Here is a 24,645-nt window from a genome sequence, read left to right as displayed (position 1 = left end):
TCATGTTGTAAAAGTCTAACTACATTAACTCAACTTTAATTTCTTTAACAATTTAATTTTATTTGTCTGTGCAATGCAAGTATAGGGAGGTCTAGGGGTCTTATTATCATTAGAGCCATATTGACAAATTTCTTGGCAACTGCTTTCCATTTTCTAATTTGAACAACAGGGTTTTATTATTGTTAACTCTAAAACATTTAGTTTAATATATAGTATATTATGTTAACTTAACTAAAAAAAATTGTTAATTGAAGATGAAATAAAATTAAATATACTTACTAGATGTAAAAGTTAATGAAAAACAGAAATGCTGCCTTGACAATAGCTGAAATGATTACTAAACTTACTAACTGGATATAAATAAACTAAAACTGAAATAAAAATAAATTAATATAAAATTAATGTCAATATTTAAAAAGAACAAAAAAGAACAAAACATGACAATAGCTCTTTACAAAATCATAACTGAAAAAAAATATTATATTTCCAAATATCAAAACTATACTAAATACTAAAATGTGCAGTTTCACTTACTTTGTCTCCATTTCTGCGAGTATTTACAACGTTGCTGAATATTGTTTATACATAAACAGTTCGAGTTTCACTGTTCGTGCCGCTCTGCTGCAATCATCACGTATAACTTACATCTTATATGACATATGAGCCTGCATAGAAGATAAATATCATATTTAAGAAGAACATACTTCATAGGACAATATTATTTCTAATAGCCATTCAATGTTCTTTCAAAAACAACACAAGTCCTGCACTATTAGTTCTGCATGTCTTTCTGTGGCCGTGAATGAAACCTTAAATCTTTTACTTTAAAGACTTAACTATCAGACCTTTCTGCCTGGAGGATGAAATAATAGGTGATGATTACTTCCCATACTTTTCATATATCGCTTCTTTTTGATCCTTAACTGATTGAATGCACTTTTATCTGGCCAATGATGCCCTGGGGAAAGGTCATATCATGTCTTGACCTGGTGACCCTGGTTGTCAGATTCAGAGATCGGACAAATCTCATGGAATGTGAAACTGCTTATGAGGTAAAACCATGTAGTTTTACCAGTTTGAAGCTGCAATATGCCGAAGAAAGCACTGTGGATGCAGATACCAAGACAGGAGGAAGCTGTCCTCCAAGGACGCACGCCACCATGTAATTTTATTCCATGTTGGCATGAAACCTCTCAGCAGTTCAGGAACTCTCGTTCTATAGATCTTTCAACTGTTCATCAGTCGTATGAAGCTGGCAGTATGAGGCAGCGAACAGTGGTGATGTATGTGGAGATCGGTTGTTTTTTGTCGTGTTTAAGTGGCTGGATTTTGATCTGTTCCACTCTGGCCACTGAGTACTGGACCTTCTCGGAGGTCGGCTCTGTGGTTCTGACCACCGGTAATTACTATTCCAACCTCTGGATGGACTGTGTCTCAGACACCACAGGAGTATCTGACTGTAAATACTACCCCTCCATGATGGACCTGCCTGGTAAGGAATCACTGTTGAAACTGAGACGTGTCATGATTTGGTGAAAAAAAAAATTAATTACAGGCTCATGGTTCTTAGGAGAAAGAGAATACATTATTAGATTGATAGGCTACTGTATGTTTAGTGTGTAAGGCAATATAAATTTGTTGTAAAAGTTTTTGAATGTTTGCTTTTATTTTGAGTATTTTATTTACAATACTGTTCTAAAGTATGGGCACAGTAAGATTTATTTAATTTGAAGAAATAATCAAAATAAACACTTTGTTGATCAAGTGACAGTAAAGACATTCATATTGTTTCAAAAGATTTATATTTAAAATAAATTGTATTCTATTGAACTTTCTATTCAAAGAATTCTGTATCACAGTTTCCACAAAACTATTCTTTCAAATCTTGAAAGTTAATTTTTACCATTAAAGGAATAAATTACATATTAAAAATTCACAATATCACCGTTTTACTGTTTTTCAATCAAACAAATGCAGCCTATATGATGCATGTACTATTTATATTATTACTTATAAAATTAAGTTTCTGAATCAGGAGATAAATAAAATAGAAGTAAAATAGAATAGTAGTAGAATAGTTCAGAATTGCAAGGAAAAAAAAGTCAAAATCATGAGCTATAAACTCAGAATTCTTGCTTTTTCCCCTTACAATTTTTGACATTTTTCTCAGAATTGCAAGTTTATATATTGTGATTCTGATTTTGAAATCTTTTATAAAAAGTCAGAATTGCCAGAGAAGTCATCTGAATTATAGAATAAAGTCACAAATCACTTTTCAAATTATTATAATTTTTTGGTGGAAATAAGCTTCCATAGGACATGCTTTTCATGTATCTCTTTCTGGTTTGTTAGTTTTTCTCCATGTATGCAGGGCCCTGGCTGTCGTCTCTGTGATTTTTGGCTTCTGGGGGGCTGTTCTTGCCCTCATTGGGATGAAATGTACCAAAATCGGAGGCTCTGAACTCGCCAACGCCAGAGTTACATTTGCAGCAGCGTTGACGTACATGGCATCTGGTACAAACCTTTCTTCTTGAACATTTTTGCATAAAGCATATTTTGAGTATCATAAACTGATGTGTTGCTGTGTCTGTTTGGCAGGTTTTTGTGGTATGATAGTGTACTCCTGGTGGGGAAATAAAGTTCGTTCAAACTTTGTGGATCCATATTACTTGGAACAGAAGTATGTAACTATGATGTATTTTAAAATAGTCACACATTGATATTTTTTTCAGTAATAATAACATATATGAAAGTGCTTAAAGGTGAGGCATGTCATTTCTGTCACCTAGAGAAATTACAAATAAAAAATAATATTAAAACAACATTTGCAAACGTCTTTTACTACAACCCGAATTCTGGAAATGTTGGGACGTTTTTTAAATTTGACTAAAATGAAAACAAAAAGACTTTCAAATCACATGAGACAATATTTTATTCACAATAGAACATAGATAACATAACAAATGTTTAATTGGAGACATTTTACACTTTTATCCACTAAATGAGCTCATTTCAAATTTGATGCCAGCTATTGGTCTCAAAAAAGTTGGCACGGGAGCAACAAAGGGCTGACAAAGCTATTGAATTTGAAAAGATTCAGCTGGGAGAACATCTAGCAACTAATTAAGTTAACTGATATCAGGTCTGTAACATGATTAGCTATAAAAGGGATGTCAGAGAGGCAGAGTCTCTCAGAAGTAAAGATGGGCAGAGGCTCTCCAATCTGTGAAAAAGTGTGTAAAAAGATTGTGGAATACTTTAAAAACAACGTTCCTCAACATCAAATTGCAAAGACTTTGCAAATCTCATCATCTACAGTGCATAACATCATCAAAAGATTCAGAGGACCTGGAGAAATCTGTGCGTAAGGGACAAGGCCGAAGACCTTTGTTGGATGTCCGTGGTCTTTGGGCCCTCAGATGACACTGCATCACTCATCGGCATGATTCTGTCATTGACGGTTCTAAATGGGCCCAGGAATACTTCCAGAAACCACTGTCGGTAAACACAATCTGCCGTGCCATCTGCAGATGCCAACTAAGGCTCTATCATGCAAAAAAGAAGCCATATGTGAAGATGGTCCAGAAGCGCCGTCGTGTCCTGTGGGCCAAGACTCATTTAAAATGGATTTTGTGCATAAAATTGTAAAATTTCTCAGTTTAAACATTTATTATGTCATCTATGTTCTATTGTCTGTCTCTGCTTATTATGGTTAGTCCTTTTCCCCATAACACATTAGCTATAGTCCCACATAGACTAAAAACGTTCTGGCTTAACCACCAGGTCTGCATAACTAAACTAGCCCAATGGCCAATCAAAAGAGCCCAAAAGCAGCCCAATGACCATATCCCAAATATCAAAACTATGCAATTCCCATACCATAATGTACATATTTAACATTCAATGTTATGCAAATTGAAAACCAGTATATCGTAGTGAGCATAAACACAGTTCAAATAATGCTCCTTATCAGTGGCCTTCCTGCACAAAACTTAACATCTACTGCAGTTTTATCATTGGTAGAATAAAAAAAAAATTTGCGTCTCTTTCAGATGTGAAATCTATGAATCGCAAATGGTCTTGAACTTGCGCGCAACTGAATGATTTTGACTGAAACGACTCGTAATTAATGTCATTAACATATAAAAAAATCACAAATCATCATAATTTAGAACAGCGAGCTGCAAAAACTGCTTACATTTTCAAAAACCTGCAGTACTCCGACTAGAAACGGCGATCGAGTGTCGCACAACTCTGACTGAAATTCAATGACATCAAGGCTGTAATCTGATTGGTTAGTAAATTACGCTTTCTCCAATAGTAAGTAATACGGACCCTCTCATCTCCCTATAGTACAATAATCTCTGTCGACGCCGAAGCCCAGTGTGAATGTACTGTAACCTGCCGGAGAAAAATCAACAATTTAAATTAGCCCAGTTCAGTCAGCTACATTAGCCACGCCCCAAACTCTTACTATTGGTTGAGCTGGAAGAGATTAACGTATCAGAGCAGCCCGCTCTAAATGTTTTGATTGTGCCTGGGAGACTTTGCTAGTATTTTAGGGGGAGATAAAGCCCCCTGAATGGCATACTTAAAGTGGTCAAAGAATAATTAACTGGGTTAAGAGAATGTATTTTGAAATAACATTTTTAGAAACCTCACCTTTAAGGTTTTTATTTTTCTCAGGTTTGAGCTGGGTGCAGCTCTTTTCGTCGGCTGGGGAGGTTCGTGTCTGGTCATATGTGGGAGTGCAGTCATGTGCTATTTCTCTGCGAGAAAGTCATTCCCACGAAGGTCTGGCTCATTGCACTGTATTATTATCAACATTGAACAGCGACTTACTATTTTTGTGGAAACTGACACATTTTTAAAGTATTTGTTGAATATATAAAAAACAGCATTTGTTAGAAATAAAAATCTTTCATAAAATCATAAATGCCATAGACATTTATCAATGTAGTGCATCCTTGCTGAATGCGGAATTTCTTAATAGTAGTGTACTGTGTGTTTTCAATGTTTTTTGCATTTCCTCAGGTTTACCAAGAAACCCAGGAGACCCCCAACCTACATGACAGCACGCACCAGACGGCTGTACATGCTGCCGGGCTCGTCCAGACCCACAACAGTCATCATCCCTCCTTCACAACAATCATACAGAGTGAACAGAGAAAACAGACAGAGTAGAGGGAGGAGAGGAACACAAGAAAGCCAGTTTCCAAGAACTGTCAGAACCCTTATAGACTCAACTGTGTAACTCAATGTTTAAAAACATTACTTAGAAAAATTCCAATGCTTTATCCATTGAGATACAGCAGGATGCTTGTCAAAGCTTTTACATGTTGCTCCTTTGTTGGTTTGATTGCTTCTATTATCCTCATTTGTAATAAATGATTAAATGTAACTGCTTGTATGTTCAAAACAAAAAATCATTGACGTGTTTGAAAAAGTGAATTTAATAAATCAGTATTTTACACATTACATAAATTATTAAAAAATACGAGGCAATCATATTAAAGTGCAACATCCCTTGGCTGTTCTTTAGTTTGAGGTGTACTTGTACCTGTATATTTCCTTTAACACTGTTAACATCAAACTGTTTTTGCACGGCTGTCCCTGAATGATCACTAAGCCTGAGCTACAATAGATACTGGATATTACAATTATAAGGTATATTAACTTGAGGATGTTTTGGTATTTCTCTGCTGCATTTTATTATATCTCATCTGAATCATCCCAATCGCTGACGGTCACTAAACTGCTCTTGAGAGTGCTGCCGGTTCCTGCGTCTGTGAGGCCTAAGAAACACAAAGAAAGAAATCAAAATCACAGCCAGTCTTTCTACTAAACTATAACAAGTAATATTAACGTATCAATTAAATTATTTAAAAAAAAATCCAAATTTGTATGACAATGGTTAAGATTATATGAAAAAAGCACAGTCCCTTTTCTGCAAGCAATCGGAGGTTTTAGATGCAAATCATTTAAAGCCATGATTTCTCATTAATAAAATATTTTGAGTTAATAATGAATTCTGTGTACCTGGCTTCTGTCCTTTGCCCGTCGATGAGCCCCACACACTTGTGCTGGTGTCCAGACTCTTGTCCAGGCTCTTCCTGGTGGGTACGGGACATTGGCTGGGTTTGGTTACAGCGGGCACATCCTCCAAAGAGGAGATATCCCAGTCATCATCCTCATCATCTTCATCTGTGTACTGAAAGCAACAGGGCAGAACAACCCATTACAAATCTAGCATAGAGATAAAGACTAACTCATTTCAGGAGAAAGAAATGCAAAAATCAAATAAATAAACTTTATGGAATTATACCTACCATTCACAAATGTGGGGTCAGTACATGCTTTTGAAGTCAGTCTAATATGCTCACTAAGGCTGGATATTTTTTATAAAAAAAATACAATAGAAACAGGAATATTGTGAAATACTGCAATTTTAAATGTTTGCTATTTTAATATATATGTAATTTATTAATTTCAGCATCTATTAATCCAGTTTTATTTCAGTATTACTGAGATCCTATTATGGTTTTTATTAATGTTTTGAATTAGTTTTTATGTTTTCATTTAACATTTAATTAAACTTTATTATTTATTTAATTAGTAATTTTAGTCATTTTTATGAGCTTGTTTATTTTTCAATATCTATACAGTTTTTATTCATTTTCATTTGTGATCCTGGACCACAGTCGTAAGTCACATGGGTATATCTGTAGCAATAGCCAACAATACATTGTATGGGCCAAAATTAATTTTTCTTTTATGCCAAAATCACATGTTCCATGAAGATATTTTGTAAACGTCCTACCATAAATATATCAAAACTTAAGTTTTGATTAGTAATATGCATTGCTAAGAACTTCATTTAGACAACTTTAAAGGCGATTTTCTCAATATTTTGATTTATTTTGAACCCGCAGATTCGAGATTTTCAAATAGTTGCATCTCGGCCAAATATTATCCTATTATAAAAAGCTTATTTATTCAGCTTTCAGATGTACAAATCTTAATTAAAAAAAATTGTCACATTTCAGTTTTAGTTCTTTAGTACATCAAGTTAAACTAACTAGCTGAAATATAATAACTTAAATTTGTATATTATTTTTTTATTTATATTTAATTTAGTTTACGTTGACATTTATTGTACTTACAGTGAAAAAATGGATTTTTAAGAAATAACTATATATACGAACCCTGCATTACTCCAGTCTTCAGTGTCACATGATCCTTCCAAAATCATTCAAATATACTTGCTGTGCAAAAACATTTGATGAATGAATTATTTAAAAAACTAAAATTAATATTTTAAATAGTTTAATATTATAAATGTCTTTACGGTTACTTTTGATCGATTTTATGCATCCTTGCTGAATAAAAACATTCATTCTTTAAAAACGTACAAACCCCAAACTTTTGAACAGTAGTGTATATCTACAATATTTACTACAGTTATGATGATGAGCTACATTACCTGAATAAGTGTTTACTGTAACTTTTATTAATAATGTATGTTATTATTTAACACTCTGCATAATGTAAACATGTGGCTTCTCAATAAAAATTTAATTAACTGCCAAAGTACTTCAATAAATGTTGAAATTTTCCACCTGTTGTGGTAGATTACAATGTCACATTTATTTACCTTTGCATAATGTAAACGTCTGTCTCTGTTTAAAGGAGCAGGTCTCACCTTTATCTCTTTCCTTGCATCTTCCTTTATATTTTTGACAGCTGTTGGCTTTCCAAGCAACATATTAACGCCCCCTGCTGGTTTCTTTGGGCCTCGTGCTTCCAGCTGTTTTTCAAGGCTTTTGCTAAGAGTTTTGACATTACCTACAGAAAACACATAAACAATAATACATTTGTAACATTTCTGTTTCCAGTTGCAATAAAACAACTCCACACCGTCCTGACATAAGCAGTCTTACTGTGAGTTATCTTCTGCACGTTTCCATTCTGGTCAGTGTGTTTGTGCAGCTGTGAGAGGTTGATCTCCACCATCTCGCTGCCGTCGGTCCACTCGCTGTCGCTCTCGCTCTCGCTCTCGCTCAGAGCCGTCACGTCCCTTCTGTCCGCACTGATCACGGGAGCAGCGGAGCACACAGCAGGAGCGTGAGGGGTCGAGCGTTGCTGTGTTTTAGCAGTCTGGGCCTTGACTGTGGTGCTGTTGACCAGGGCGGATTTCTTCTGTGTTTGAGGGGTTTCTTCCTCAGACGATTCCTCTTCCTCGGATGATTCTTCATCAGAGCTGAATGGAGGAGTTCTGCAGGCGAGATGCAATATGCATGTTCATACAACCCAGAAAAAGGCATTGCACAAAACATCACAAATTGATAAAGTGATAACATAATAAAATCAGTGATGAACAACAAACAAAATAAAGTAAACAGGAAATGGCACTTGCGAAGCACAGTTCGCTTCTATAATGTGACACATGTCTGATTGAAACTTGATTGTGAGTTATTTTAAGGTGTCCTTGTTGCTGTGTAATAATACATTTAAATACTGAACAATATTAATTAACTACATGTACTAACTATATAATTAGGGTTAGTTATAAGGGTTACTTGCATGTAATTATGCATAATTAATTGTTATTATATAATATTAAGTACATGTAACTGTAACAGGGCTGACGAGACGTGAGACGTGCGGATCCATGTGCAAAGCTTTATTATAAAACATGGTCATACAGGCAGGGTCGGGAGACAGCAAACAGGTATGGCAGAGGCAAGACAGAGCAATCCGTGGAACAAGCGAGGGTCGACGATCGGCGTACAGAATCCAGAAAGGGCAAGGCAGAGAGAATAATCCAGGAACACGGGCAGGAATCAAGACACGGGAAAACTAACTATGGAAACAGGGAAACGCTTTGTAAGGTAGACTAGGCTAACAATACTCGGCTCTGAGCAAGAGCAAGGCCCAGGCTTATATGGTGTGTGTGATGGTGATTGTGAGATGGGCAGTGCAATCAGGGTAATGAGAGATTGGTGCCAGCTGTGTGTCGTCAGTGCAATGCATGATGGGAAATGGAGTCCAATGTGCTGTGTAGTGTGAAAGTCCATGTGGTGAACGGGTGACCTCTGGTGGTGAATGAGTGGAAGTGCATGGCCAGGATTCGTGACAGTAACGTTTAACAAAGACACCTTAAAATAAAGTGTTACCTAAATTTTATAACTAACAATAATTAACATTTATTAATTAAAATACACATTAATTGAAAATAAAATATAAAAAAGTTTGTTTTGTTTAGTTTATAACATTAGGCAACATTTTTATATTAAAATAAAAACTAAAACCGAAATATAAATTAATAAAAACTAACTATAAAATTAACTAAAAATGTAAAAACTAACAAAATAAAAATATATATATAAAAAAATATTACAAATACAATAACTGTGCATTAATAAAACCATGCTTGGATATGTCAGCAGACAACAATTAAAAGATAATAAATATACAATAAAAATGTATACATTGTGCATTATAACTAATATAAGAATATAAATAGAGCCTGTTTCATTTGAGTTATTTTAATTCAATTTTTATGTTATTTATCTGAAGATAAAAAACTACTACTTTCATGAAGGCCAGAGTAAATGTTGTACCTTAGGGGTGTTCGATAAGACGATTTTTGATCGTGGACGATAAAAATGTCTCCATGATCTGCTTTTGAAGAAATATCGTAGTAGATAAAGAAGATATTTTGCAGAATGTGGGTAACCAAACAGTTGCTGGTCCACATTGACTTTGATAGTAGAATTAAAAAAAATGAAATACTATGGAAGTCACTGTGGACCAGCAACTGTTTGGTTTTCCACGTTCCTCAAAATAACATTTATGTTCAGCAGAAGAAAGAAACTCATTCAGGTTTAAAACTATGAATATAAAAATACTATGACAGAATTGACAGACAGATGATAAAAAGTTTATTCTTTAATGTTAAAACAACAAAACACAAAGAGGAAAAAAAACTCACTACTCTTGATTGAAAAAAATAATACAGTTGCTTTAATAGGAATCAATCTATATAGTGTTTTATTTTGATATTTGTTCATTCAATTTCTTGAATGCTCTGCTAAATACACCTATTGTACCTGAAAATAAAACACTGTTTGTTTTATTTGTATATTATGTGTATTTGTAATGTGTATCTTTGTTCTTATTCTTTAATAACAAATATAAAATAATGATAAAGATTTTTATCTTCGCCCACTTTGGCCTAAATATCCACCATTCTTTTTTATATTTTGTAATCTTGAAAGGCTTTGTCTTTATAATAGGGAAATTAGTTTGGCTGTAATGCTCAGACAAAATAGTAAAACCAACATGACAAAGAATCGTGATTTTCAAAAAAAAAATTGTGATATGATATTTTTGCCCTATCGCCCACCCCTAACTGTACCTGTCATGCTGTGGCGGTGTGGAGGTCTTGGGCAGGGTGCGTGGAGTTGGTTGTGGGGTGTGCTGCTGTTTAGGAGCAGGGCCTGACACCACTCGAGTTACTGTAGATGGAAAACTGCTGGATCTGGGTCTGGACTGAACCACTGCAAGAGAATAAGGCAAAAATCAGCTCTACTGTCTACATAAGCCTTCTAAGGCAGCATCCTGACTAGGGCTGGGCGATATGGCTGAAAACTGTATCACGATATCAGTGTTTCATATCGGTCGATATCGATAATTATTGATATTTTTTTAAGGTGGTACATCAAGTTCGTGGTATTACCAGTCTTGGCGGGGACGACGGTCTTGCATAATTTGCAGACGACATTTGGTCTGACTACGGTCAGACTTATAATATCCAAAAAACTGCCATACTGGCGAGCTGACTTTCTCTTTTATTTACAATTTCCTCGCTCGCTGCGGCACTCATTTTCTGCTAATGAAGAGGAATCCAGCAGACCAGCCAGGTCTGGCTGCAGACGTGCACTCTCAGCCGCGCGCGCGCACTTAGACACGAGACAACGATATGGCGCAACCAAACATGATACTGTTACATGATTGGCTGTTAGCGTGTCACTCCCTACGTTGCTAGGTTACCAGAGAGCGAGTGCCTTTGTTAATGCAACCAAACTTGCTTCGCAACCTTTGTTTTCTTCCGACAAAGAATAAAAAATATCGAACGTTTTATCTAACACATTTTTTATTGATATCGTTCACGTGTCTATCGCGATACATATCGTTATCGTTTTATCGCCCAGCCCTAATCCTGACTGAAAGAAACTCATGCATGCCACTAAAATGTAAATTATGCGAGCAACAAAACATCCACATAAATAAAAAGCACTCACAAAAACTGGGTGAAATACCATTTACATATTATTATAGTTTTTATTAATATTTTAAATTAGTTTTTATTGATATATTTTCATTTTAATTTGAAAGTTGTCAGTTTGTCATGCCATGTTTATTTTTTTAACATGTCTATATATCTTTTATTAATTTTTATTTCAGTTTTAGTGTTAGTTACTAAAACTATGTTAGTAATAAAACTAAAAACTATGTTTTTGTAACTATGTTACTTAGTTAGTGTTAGTTAAAGAGTGTAAAGACCATCGACTCTACCGTGCGACTCCTCCGGGCAGGGACACCGGCAAGGGATAGTAGTATCGCTTTTTATTAAATTTTTTCATTGATATGTTTATTATTGAAATGTTGTTATATGCATGTGTCAATTTTATTTAATTTCTTTATTTTCTTAATATGTGGGTATATAGTATTTATAGAGTTGTAACTTTTTAGTTTTAGTTACTTTTTCTTATTTGTAAGTCGCTTTGGACAAAAGCGTCTGCTAAATGACAAAAGTAAAGTAAGTAAAGTAAAGTTACTTTAGTACTTCAAGTTAAACTAAGCAACAATTGTAAAATGCAAAAAGTGTTTAATGGTTTTGGTTTTAGTTTTAATTAACGGTAATAAACATGTTGGGAATAGACATAAAACAAATGTTTAAAGTCTTGTTCTCAACCTTGAAACTGTGAGGGCAAATCCCGACCTTGTTCATGTTGTTTGGGTCTGGCTGGCTGCTCTGTGTTCCTCTCCTTCACTCTCTGCTCCAATTTATGGCTGATCTCTTTCAGAGCCCTCCAATACACTGGATCCTCTTCCTGTCTCTTCTGACGATCAGTTATAACCTGGGTCATGGTGCTCTTAAACACCTCTTTAGAGAGACCACTGACTCCCTGAACAATATGATAGACATTGAGGTCATATAGTGCCATGGCTGCTCAACTGCAGTCCAGCTGTATCCTCCATATATTTTTGTCATAATTTATTTTGTAATGCAGGTTGACACTAACTACCTTGATGCCTAAGCTCTGCAGTCTATCTTCAAGGTTCTGCTGAGCTGCCAGACGCATGTCTCTCCTTAAACCCGGGTTCTTCAACAGCTCCTGCAGTTCCTGCTGCCACGACCAGCTCTCTGTGTGACCTTCAGAGATGCTAGAGGAATCTGAAAATATAAGACGAATGGTCATGGTAAGTGGCACTCATCATGTTGGATGACACATGCTCTGGAATACATTTTCTGCCATTCTACAATTGCAGTGGCAGATGCTACATTTAAAACATTTAACATCATAACATGGTTTTGGAAAATACTCTTATAGCATAAAAAGATGCACACCATTGCTCTATAAAGCAGCTGCATAGAGACAAAGTAAAACAAACAAATAACAAAAAAACCCTGTCATGCTCACCAAGGCTGCATTTATTTGATCAAAAATATACTAAAGACTGAAATTTAAAATCATTAAAAAAAAAATGTTTTATATAATTTATTCACTTCAGTCTTCTGTGTCACACAATCCTTCAGAAATCTTTCTAATATGCTGATTTGCTACACAAGAATAATTTCTTACTATTATCAATGTTCAAAACAGTTATGCTGCTTAATATGTTTGTGGAAACTGTGATATATTTTTGCAGGATGCTTTGTTCCAATGAACAGCATTTATTTGAAGAAGAAATCTGTCTTTACTTTTACTTTTGATCAATTTAACATCTGAGGAGACAGATCTTCCAGCTCATGCCTTTAGTTTGGCATGCTCAGCACTTCACTTTAGCACATGCTCAGACTGAACACACAGACCTGAGCCACGGATCCATGCAGACGGATGCGAGCATGCCACAGACGTCTATACTCAATCACTCTACTACTTTACCTTTCTCCTCCTCAGACAGCTCCACTATAGGATCCAGTTTATGGACTGAGCTGGACTGCTCTAATAGAACAGTGCAAAGAGGTCAGAGAAGAGCGCAGGGGTTATGGATGGACATATTCATATCTAACCCCCTTATTTTGCACTGATATTACCCATACTGACCACATGTTGATTAAAGACCCCATTACATCATGTGTCAGTTATTTACATGTACAGTACATTAGATTTGAAGCCATCTCTATGCTAATGTACACCAAAAACACAAAGTTAACCTTCAGCAGACATAAACTACAGTTCAGAAGTTTGGGGTCAGAAAGTAAAAAAAAAGAATAATTTTGTTCAGCAGTAAAGCATTCCACTGATCAAATGTGACAGTAAAGACATGTATAATGATACAAAAGATTTCAAATTCAAGCAAATGCTGTGCTTTCTATTCATCAAAGAATCCTGAAAAGTATCATGGTTTCCACAAAGTTATCAAGCCACTGATGCACTGAAACGATTCTTGAACACCAAATCAGCATAAAATTTCTGAAGAATCATGTGACACTGAAGACTGTAGAAATCAAAGCTTTGGCATCAGGAATAAATAACCGTTTTCTATTTTAATATATTTTAAAATGTCATTTTAAATTGTAAAATTTCACAATATTACTATATTTATTGTATTTATAATCAAATAAATGCAGCCTATATGAGGAGACTTCTGTCGAAAACATTAAAAACTTTGCTGACCTCAAACTTTTGAACAGTAGAACAGTATTAGGTCTGACAGATTTAGTTGTTACACATCAAGTTTATCAAGTAATGTTTCTGTCCTCACTGACAGTGAATTGCTGAACAAAGCAACAAAATCCAAGCAAATCAGAATATATTTAATGTTTAAAATACAGCATGATTTTGGACCAATGCAATTTTGCTTCGCAGCATGATGCAATAAAGAAAAAAAATTTTTTTTGACATTGCTCTGATCTTACTTTTTGGTAATAAAGCAACATCCTTTGTTCCATAAGCCTGATATTACAACATGCAAATCTTTGATAATTGCAGCAGGTTATGAATCTTTGAAGAAATTGTATTTATTTTTTGAAGATTTATCACTTCATGCCTAATTAGGTCACAGTGTGTGAACTGTGATCTACATGATGTTTAGGGATCGATATTATTTTGACATTATCTAACAACACCATATTATGCAAGGACTTACCGCTGAGCACCACTTTAGCTTTAGTCTCTGGAGCTGGGGCAGCAACCACTGAAACCAAAAATATAAAAAATTATATATTTTTTCATTCTGAGGAAAATCCATCTCTCATATATTAAAAAGTTCTATTAGGTTTGTCCAAAAATAATATAGTCTACATACCTTCACGCTGTACTGTTATTGCTGACGGCTTTGACGAGATCTGTTTCATCTGTTATATAAACAAAACAGCAAAAAAACCCAGTCAGCAACACATTATCTGAGCCGTCACTTCAAACTTAGGTTTCACTGAAAGAACAACCTGCAGGATGACGAGCTGACAACACAATCAGTGTGATGATAATTACACAAACGTCCGGATACGTTCTCACCCGTACACTCCTTCAGCCTGAACCTAAAGATTATGTTGTGGGCCGCTGCGCTAATACAGGAAATCCTGAACAACCAAGCCTCTTCCTGTGCTGGGAATGGGATACAGTACTGACCTGCTTGTTTTGGGAAGCAATAATCTGCTGCTGCTCCTGCAGCCTGTGTCTCAGCTCCTGCACCTGTCGTCGTGATTCCTCTCTCCCTTCTGACACGGCCGAGTGCAGTTTGAACAGCTCCTCCTGAAGCTGATGGAACAGATATAATGGATATGTGGATACATGAGCTATTTCTATATTTAAACAGCTGTTAGACCTACCAGACTTTTTTCACTGTCATGTTCCTCCTTTATGTTTTGCATTTTCCCTGCCCACTTCACCTCCTGAGTAAAGAAAAACATCAGCTTTAAAACTACAGCAATTTCCATTCTAAGGTGTGGTGTATTGGACTGTCCTAAATCATCTGAATGTTGTATCTCTTACTTGTTTGTGGAGTTTGTGCTGAAGTTTAACAACTTCCTGCCAGTGTTCATTGCTGGCTGATGTACTGGGCTGTGTCTGTACCGGCTGCACACTTTCCTGCATATTTGTCTGCTGTAATTTTAGCATCTCCTGAGGAGAGGAAAGTACCATAATGCCATTTCAGTATAATCACATCACATAATATCAATACTTCTATACATTTTTGCCTTGTTTGATCAATGTATTTTATCCTTTACCACCATGTTAATTTGAATCCAGCAAAGTTTGGCAATCCAGCATATTATATAGTATTATAGTATATAATATTATAAATGTTATTACTGTATTTTATAAGATAAGATAAGGTTGAGTAAATGAAATAAAAACACACATTTTCTAGGTTTCTGTTCTTCTGATGCATTGAATCCATGTCCCGCCGACAGGCTTGCTTGACTTCATCTATTTTGCTGTTCATCCGCATTTTTTCTTCTTCTTTCCATATTTCCAGTTGTCTCTTAAACTCTTCCTGCCTTTGAATGAGCTCTTTCTCCTGGAGAAAATAGAGTATGACATACTTATTTAAAATACCAGTAACAAATAATTCTATTAAAAACATGGTGTCTCTTTTGTCTCCTCTAACCTGTTTAGCAGTGTAGTCTTTCTGCTGGGTCTCCATTTGGGACGTGACCAGGGTCAACTGCTCTTGCAGTTTGTTGATTTCGTCTTGTAACTTCATGGTCTGAATTTTTTTCTGATTATCATTCATCAGTTCTGGAAAATATGAGATGTTGTTGTTAACTGTACTGAATGTGCACTCGCAGTGTACTTCAAATCTTACAAGTAAATTTTGCTGTACTTGCAGGTAATACAAAATATTAATTAAAGGTGGGGTAAGCGATTTCTGGAAGCCAATGTTAATATTTGAAATCACCAAAACAAACACGCCCCTACCGCAAAAGGCTCCGCCCCACATATGCGCAGCCTACGCAACCCATGCAATGATTAGTTCTGTGAAACAAAGCAAAACCAATGTTACACCGTGTCTACACCGGATGCGAACTGCGCGCCAAAATACTATAAAAGTCATTATAATCAGTGATGCTGTCTACACTGGATGCTGCGCGGCTCGACATTTGAAATTTGTGTCCGCACGTCATAAATAGAACGCGGCAGCAGTTTTGCTTTGTTTCAGAACTAATCATTGCCTGGGTTGCGTAGGCTATGTACAGTGCCCTCCAAAAGTATTGGAACAGTAAGGCCAATTCCTTTATTTTTGCTGTAGACTGAAAACATTTGGGTTTGACATCAAAAGATGAATATGAGATGAGAGATTAACATTTCAGCTTTTATTTACAGGTATTTTCATCTGGATCTGATACACAACTTAGAAGATAAATAAAGGAATTGGCCTTACTGTTCCAATACTTTTGGAGGGCACTGTATGTGTGGGGCGGAGCTATCAAAATAGAGGCGAGACCCTTTTGGGGTAGGGGCGTGTTTGTTTTGGTGATTTCAAATATCAACATTGGCTTCCAGAAGTCGCTTATACCACCTTTAAGTGTACTTAAAGAGAGACTGTTTCATAACACACTAAAAGTGCACTTTGTAATGACAAATACATTTTAAATTTTTTTCACCTAATTAAATTTGAAATAGTTGTTAAATCACATTGTAATAATATTTTTTCATGTTTTATAGAAGTACTTAATTTGATGTGTTGACTGACATACTAAAGCACAAGTAAAGTAGTAGATTAGAATTTTAACTGTGCCATTTTAAAAATTTAAATATATATATTTTAAATGTACTATATGGCAACTTTATCATTACAAATACATTTAAATAGATAATAGTTCCAACAGAAATTACATTAAAGTATATTTTCTATTTATAAATGCATGTCATTACATTTGGCTGTACGCTTTAACCATATTTCAAAGGCAATAGAAGTTATTTTAAAATTACATATAAAGATGTACTAATAGATGTACTTATGTAGGTAAAAATGCTCTAAAGTTCAGCACTTTGCATTTAATATACAATTATTCATTATAAATTATACATTTTAATTAAAATATAAAAATCTATAATATGTTTTAAAGTATTCTAAATTATATATTTTTTTAAATGTATGTTTTATAAAAACCATATTACATATTCTTTTAATTTATTATAAATTAAATGTATGTATTATAAAAAACTATAAGCCATTTTTTTAATTGCAATTTCCATGCAGTTCCCTGAAAACACAACATTTAGTTTGCATTTACGTTTTTTCTTTTAAAGTATATTATTTCCATAAGTACTCTTCAATAGCATGCTAAATGTGTACTTCTTTTTCACAAAGGCAAGGAAAATACAACAGACACACATTGTGAAGTGATTCAGCACACAGTTTGAACTCACTGATGTCAAACTCCGTTGGATGTCTGCGCTGCATGTGACTTTGTAGGAAAGAGGCATTCATGAAGGCTTTCTCACAGTGTTGGCACTGAAACACAAACAAAATCAGGGGCTTTATTAATTTACGTGACACCACATCTGTGAAGTTTAATACAGATGACTTATACTTAAGTGACTTCTTTTGTATTCCATTGGAAAAACAGTCATATAGGTTGGGAAAACATGGTAAGGGTGAGTAAATGATGACAGAATATTTCTTTTTGGGTGATCTAAAAAGGAAATGTTCCTAGGAGAAATGTTGCTGAAGGTTAAAGTGAGCAGGAGCCCCGCTCAGGTGATGAGCAGGTGTCGGTGCAGCTCAACACAGCTGTCACTCACACTCCACTCACCAATAATGCCAAGAGACAATGTGGGCATGTTGCCATGGAAACACCGGGTGGTGCAGGGTTGATGTTACATCTTTTCCCCGCTCTACCTCTCGCTCCAATTCACGGATATGTGGAAAATCCTCAACGCTGCACATCATACACCACATTTAGCAGCCAAAACGCCCGTCTGGTACTCTCATGCAAATTTAACCACACTGCCACTGATACCCATCACAAACACACGCTCTGCATTTGACTTTTTTCTGCAACAAGACAGGGAAGACTGTCTCCGTAAAACTCCCACTGTGTGACATAATTGCATTGCTGCACTAACATAACTTCCCAAATCAACTGTGAAATGCAATTATGTGTTTAGGATCCATTGGTGTCAATCTGCAGCCTCAGCAGGTGTTGAATAAAGACCAAGACAGTGTATTACAGAACTGCAGGAACCTCAAGAAAACTGTAAAGATATATCAGGGTCCAATTTCAGCTCAAAGTCAAAGGAAAAAATTTTAAAGAGAAAATTAAGGTTATTTAAAGATCAGAATTTTTTGATATGCCATTCTACTTTTTTGTAAAAAAAATAAATAATAATATATATATTTTTCATAATTGTAAGTCTATATCATGGTACTATTCATTGTACTGGTTTATATTTATGCTGATTTTATTTGAATAAAATAATAATAATACAAAATTTATTATGTCTAAAGAGGATTATAATCTATTTATTCCCAGGTGAAAAACGAGTACACTTCCATAATGTACTTAAAGTGCTCTATTTTCACGCACTAATTTTGTACTTAATATACTAAAAATTATCCTTTAGTGCTTCTTAAAATAAACTTAAGATCATCTAAGTGTACTCAACTGTTCTATTTTGAGACACCATGAATATGAACTAAATGCACTTTTAACATGCTATCTCTACATTTTAAAAAATGTATTTAGTTACTTGAAGTACACTTGAGTGTACTAGTGTATGAAAGATAGGTTCAAGTGTACTACAAGGGGTGACTAAATACATTTTTTAAATGCAGATATAGTTTGTTAAATGTGCATTTTAGTTCATATTCATGGTGTCTCAAAATAGCACAGTTGAGTACACTTAGATGATCTTAAGTTTATTTTAAGAAGTACTAAAGAATAATTTTTAGTATTAAGTACAAAATTTGTGCGTGAAAATAGAGCACTTTAAGTACATTATGGAAGTACACTTGTTTTTCACCTGGGTTACAGTAATAATAACAAGTTTTGTTGCGAATTTATATTATTTTAAAATGCTAAATTATATATTTAAATTTTTGCTTAAATTTTTTCCCAATTTTGACATCATTTTCATGACATTTCCCCCGTCAATTCTCTCAATTCATATGCTAAAAATATCTCACTCTTTTTATAATCATTAGCTATTGTAATATTATATATATATATATATATAATTTATATTGTGTAGTATTTGTTGTACTGCCTTTTTAATTTCATTTGAAAAAAATATATAAATTAAATAAAAATATATATATTAGTAAACAAATGAGAATCATTACAAAATTGAAAATTATAGGCAGAAATGTCGCTATAATATCACAATGCAAAAAAATCTTATTGTTACTAAAAATAGGCCTCGTATTTATGCAAAATGCTACTTATTTTTTTAGATTTTAGTGGAAAATGAATCAGATCAGATCTACATTTAGGTAGCCACTTCATTGCTCACAGCCAAAAACACTTGATTCTGAATTAAACAGAAAACCATGAGCAGCACTTTCATTTCGATTCTGCTTTCAGGCACCTGTGCTTTTCCTAGCAACCACATGAAACACCAGGTTTTGCCTTGGCAACAGCTGGCCACAATCAGGAGTGACAGTTCCACGATTGCAAATGAGCAAACAGCAGATATAGCCGAGGTGCAAAGACCGAAATGTTTCTAAAAGCAATGCAGTATGCGGTTTTATTTCATTGATGAGATGAGTGGGAGGGGATGATGGGGGGGATGGGTGCTTTGATTTGTTTCCTCCACTCTTTTATAAGAGGAGTACAAGTCATCATCACCAGCTGACCCCATCTGCTCCATTCTCCAAATCCTGAATGCCTTGTCCAAAAAACACAGCGTCTGGTGATTAGCTAATCCTGTCCCGGCCTGCAGGCCTGATTAAGGACTTAAAAGTGTTGACACCACTTCATTTAGAATGAATACTAAATCACATACATTTACTAGATAAAAAAAGCACATACTGCACTAGTGATGGTAAAGTACATACTTTTAAAGATGCCATGAAATCAAAATTGGTAGTTTGCTTACTTTTAGTCCATGCCTGATAACTTTAATGCCGTCTATGTGCAAAAAATACTCCTAAAATAAAAAATAATAAATAAAAAATTACTTTTTAACAGAAATTTGCATTAAAAACCTACATTTTTTGCAGTATTATACATTTTTTTATTTTAATTTTAGTTAAAATTTTAATAATTTTATGTGCTTTTATAATTTGAACCTATTAATTAAAAATATATATTTTTACTTAGATTTAATAAAATTTTTAGTAATTTTAGTCCTTACGTCTTAATTTAGAAATGCCACTGCAATCATTTTAAGGATTTTATTTCTGTTAGTTGCAAGGGCATTTCTAATTTGCTTTGAAGTTTTTTAAGTTTATGTTTCTCATCTAATCTTAATATTTTATTTAAGCTTTATCTCACTTAACGAAAATTATTTTCAATAAATAATGATTTTAACAACAACTAACACTGATCAGAGCATAGTACGCGAACTGGGATTCAGCCTTAATGTTGCTCCTTCACACCATCAAATGTGAGAAAAGCACACGTTACATTCACCAGGGTCAATGAACTGTGAGACAGGGGTGGAACGGAGTCTGGCCTTGAGGGGGGAGGTGACAATGAAAATGCTAATACAGACATTCACACTCCACCACGGGGCTGTACAGACCTTGTGGTAATTGGCACCGATCCCTGTGCTGAACATGGCTTGCTGAGAGGCTATGATCTTCTTCCTCTGCTTCAGTTCCTCCTTTAGCGTCTTGGCCTCCTGGGTTTTTTTCTGCAGCTGGACGCAGAGCTGCTCCCTCTCGCGCGCCTCCGCCTGAAGCCTCTCCTCGGCCGCCTGCAGGCTGATGCTGAGGCAGTCTTGGGAGTGCAGCAGGTACTCCACGGTTAGCTGGGCCAGCCGGAAGAGCTTAATCAGGGCCGGGTCCACGGGGCTCTGACAGCGCTGGCAGCGCTCGCCCTCCACGCTGCAGAACGTCACCTCCGTGATGTGCTCCTGTAGAGTGTGGCAGTCCAATTCAGAAGCCACCCGGTCCACATCCACAGCGTTGATCCGACGCCAGTCTACATTCTCACGCCGGGCTCTGAACTTGAAAGGCGGGGGGATGCCAGCGGCTCCGGAGGACAGAAGCGGTCCGGACATGCTGGATGCGGCCGGTCTGCTCAGGCTGCCGGATGAGGGCTGACTCTGAGGAGAGCTCAAGAGAGACGGGATCCCTGCTGAGGAATGGGTTCCCGGGGGATCTGAGGGGTACGGGTAGTAAACGTTGTCATAAAATGGCTGCAGGGGGAAACAAAGAGCTAGGTGAATTCTTCCAAAAAAAAAAACAGACGTGTATTCTATCAATAAACCAGCCCATTTCTTAAGGTCACGCATAAAAACATTCCTGGTTGATTCCACCACTGCAAGCTAATCGTTACCAGCTAACAGCAACAACACAGCAGGTCCACATGACTACTAGCGATCATTAAACAGGTTAAATGCGGGAATAAAACGGTTAAATCGTCGATATAATATAAATTCCACCTTATTTCGCTGAGTCGTGGTGTCGCTTGTCTCCTTACCATCTTGCTGTTTTTGTGAAGTCTTGATGAATGATCGGCACAGCAGTATCAAGGCGTCTTGTGCGTTTCTATGGAAACAAGAGCGCGTGTCCCAGTTTGCACAGCACACACTGCACGAGAACAGAGAGGAGGAAAAGCACGTGCATGTTAAAGGCCTTTTACATTTTACCTGTTATTTATCACAATCGTTGATCGTTTTTATAATGTATTATTTCATAAAATTAGCATTTTTTAAAATCCTAAACGGGTTTCTTCTTCTAAAGGATATATTCCTAATCATAAGATTGCAGTTTAATTAAAACTATTATTGTATTATCCCACAATAATTACTTACGTCACATATAAGGGACATGTTTCTTGTTCATGACTACGTTTGAAGACTATTTAAAAGGACTGGAAGGCGAATATACGTGCTAAATGTGTATATTCGCCTTAATACATTATAATGTTTGCTTTAATTCATCTTTTTTATTCAGATATATGAATACTTCAAAGAAAATGAGACGTATTTATACATTGTGAACTATTATTACTTTCATGAGATTTTTTATTTAGAAAATGCAGTGCAACAAAAACCATGCGTCAAATACTGCCACTTTAGTATTAATTAAATAATATATCACTATTTTTTTTTTCACTTTACAACAAAACAATGATTAAAAATTTGCTAGGTTTAATGTCACAATGCAACAAAAAAAAGCTTAACATCTTTTATGCAAATATTAATATCTTAATTATTTTAAATAGGCTTCATTGCCTTCATGGAAAATATAAAGTATTAAGTATTTATTTCTTTGATCTTAGAGTGAAATGTGGCCTGGGTGTTTTACAGATTCACTTTCATGAGATTTGACCATTTCTTTTACACAGACTGAACTCTGAACATCTCTGTCTGGTCTGGAGCATTTCAACAGTCTTCTTCTCAGATTACTGCCCCTTCAAAAAATCTCAAATTGGGACAAGCTCAGTTACGAACAAAAGGGGGACTCGTGCATGGGAACGTGACGGAAAGGTTGGTTAAACCAGACGAAAGGTCTAAATTCCAATGCAATACAACGAAGTGAGGGATAAATATAACAAAGTTCGTTTTGGGCCATTTTCACGGTAAACCAAAGAGTTTCGGCGACTCACCCAATAACGGGAAGGACAGATGCAATGGCTCTTACCTCTCGGCGGGCGAAGAAGTTTTTGCAAACAATGCATGCAGAAGTACGTAAAATCCGCTTCAGCCCTGAGCTGCGAGGCAAACAAACGATACACGGTTTTAGTAAACTTTAACACAGGCAGAAATAAAATGATTCCCCCAAAAGTGTGAGATCCAGAGCGCATTCCTGGAGCGAGCCTCATCTCATCTCCGGGGCTCGAGGAGGGGGAAGGGCGGGCGAGGATCTGCAGGAGTCCCGCAGGGAGCCTCTCACAGGCCCCGCAACAAACCCACTGCCAGTGCTGGGAATAGTGCAACTATTTCAATGACTTTATGAAAGTAACTTACTTTCCTGCACTGTAAAAAAAAAAAAAAAAAAAAAAAAAAAAAAAAAAAAAGTTGAGCCAATTTAAAATTTAAGGCAACCAGCTTCAGCAGATTTTGAGTTCTCTCAACTTATTTTTGTTGGAGATTCTCAACTTTTTGTTGTATAAACGTAAAACAACAAGTTGAGAAAACTCAAAAATCTGCTGAAGCTGGTTGCCTTAAAATTTTAAGTTGGCTCAACTTTTTTTTTTTACAGTGTGATTACTTTTCTAAATTTCTAATGTGTTTTGATTGCTTCTATTGCCCTCATTTGTAAGTTGCTTTGTATAAAAGCGTCTGCTAAATGACTAAATGTGAACGTAAAGCAGGCAGGGTTAACCTTACAGTAGTACTCAACACTGATTACTGCCAGACTTTCAAAATCCTTCATCTCTTCAATTAAGATTATAATAATTTCATTTAAAGCACAAAACCAGATTTTAACACCCCTTTTGAGATCATTCTAAGTTTAAATACAGATTTAAAAACACTTTTTCAACTGCTTACACACATTTTCAAAACTTTGCCTCTTTTTTTCAAAACTTTACACACAAATCTAAGAACTGCGTACACAAAATTCAAAATACCTCACATCTCTTGCAAAATGAAGCACTGCATTCAAAATATCACAAACACATCTCAATAGCAAACATTTGCAAACACCTTTGCCATTAATTCCTGTTTGATTTGTGTGTGTTATATAGAGAATTGTGTGTCGTGTTTTGCCAAAAGTGTTTTATGAAATTGAAAACTGAGTCAAAGGCCAGGAATCAGCGTACGGTTTTGCAGATTTGGTGTGTGCTTCTGCTGTTTGAGTGTCAGAAATTGTGTGACAAAGATTTTGTGTGTAAGCAGTTGAAAAAAACTGTAACAGCTATGATACTCTTTTTGAAATCAAATCTTCAAAAGCATAGCTATGACAGGAAACACTTGCATCTAACAATGCCTGAAAGAACAGTTAATCTTACAAAAATAAACCATATGCATAAACCCGAATAGGAAATAAAACAGTTATCGCTAAGCATACTCTGTGTCCTAAACTCCTGTCTCTTATTTTAGAGCAGTCATGCGATTTATGAAAGAAGTCAATTGAATTTGTATGTGGGTGCGTAAAAAAGAAAAAGAAAAATCAGATGTAACCCCCTTTGTAAACATTTTCATAAGTAACTATATTTTAATTATGAATTTTTCCCCAGTAACTGTAACTGATTACAATTACCTTTATTTTGTAATTAAATTATGTAATTCCATCACATGTAACAAGTTACTCCCCAACACTGAGCATAACTTTTATTGATTCACT

The 24,645-nt window shown here is 35.5% G+C and overlaps 2 protein-coding genes across 5 annotated transcripts; one reads left to right on the top strand and one right to left on the bottom strand.

The window, feature by feature from the left end:
- Positions 1 to 1,097: 1,097 nt before the first annotated feature.
- LOC306879300 (claudin-10-like) lies at positions 1,098 to 6,027 on the top strand. The gene is made up of 5 exons (XM_079432128.1): positions 1,098 to 1,492; positions 2,353 to 2,514; positions 2,599 to 2,680; positions 4,687 to 4,794; positions 5,035 to 6,027. Exons 1-5 carry the CDS (start codon positions 1,111 to 1,113, stop codon positions 5,252 to 5,254), a joined length of 954 nt encoding a protein of 317 aa, XP_079288254.1. The 5' UTR covers positions 1,098 to 1,110; the 3' UTR covers positions 5,255 to 6,027.
- LOC306879299 (cilium assembly protein DZIP1-like) lies at positions 5,441 to 23,335 on the bottom strand. Of its 4 annotated transcripts, XM_079432124.1 has the most exons (19): positions 22,999 to 23,280; positions 21,833 to 21,942; positions 20,931 to 21,548; positions 17,613 to 17,697; positions 15,847 to 15,977; positions 15,598 to 15,756; positions 15,228 to 15,356; positions 15,065 to 15,127; positions 14,865 to 14,993; positions 14,542 to 14,590; positions 14,383 to 14,430; positions 13,176 to 13,235; positions 12,315 to 12,463; positions 12,008 to 12,194; positions 10,421 to 10,562; positions 7,941 to 8,275; positions 7,703 to 7,845; positions 6,040 to 6,211; positions 5,441 to 5,795 (listed from the first exon to the last, which is right to left on the bottom strand). In XM_079432124.1, the coding sequence occupies exons 2-19, from the start codon at positions 21,833 to 21,835 to the stop codon at positions 5,713 to 5,715; spliced, it is 2,685 nt and encodes an 894-aa protein (XP_079288250.1). In that variant the 5' UTR covers positions 21,836 to 21,942; positions 22,999 to 23,280; the 3' UTR covers positions 5,441 to 5,712. The 4 variants fall into 4 exon arrangements, with proteins under 4 accessions (XP_079288250.1, XP_079288251.1, XP_079288252.1 ...); XM_079432125.1 differs by lacking the exon at positions 13,176 to 13,235 and having other exon boundaries at positions 22,999 to 23,335; XM_079432126.1 differs by lacking the exon at positions 13,176 to 13,235 and having other exon boundaries at positions 21,795 to 21,942; positions 22,999 to 23,195.
- Between the last annotated feature and the right edge of the window lie 1,310 nt (positions 23,336 to 24,645).

This window comes from Barbus barbus (assembly GCF_936440315.1).
Source record: "Barbus barbus genome assembly, chromosome: 13".
Classification (NCBI taxonomy): domain Eukaryota; kingdom Metazoa; phylum Chordata; class Actinopteri; order Cypriniformes; family Cyprinidae; genus Barbus; species Barbus barbus.
This window is presented reverse-complemented; position numbering and strand designations above follow the sequence as displayed.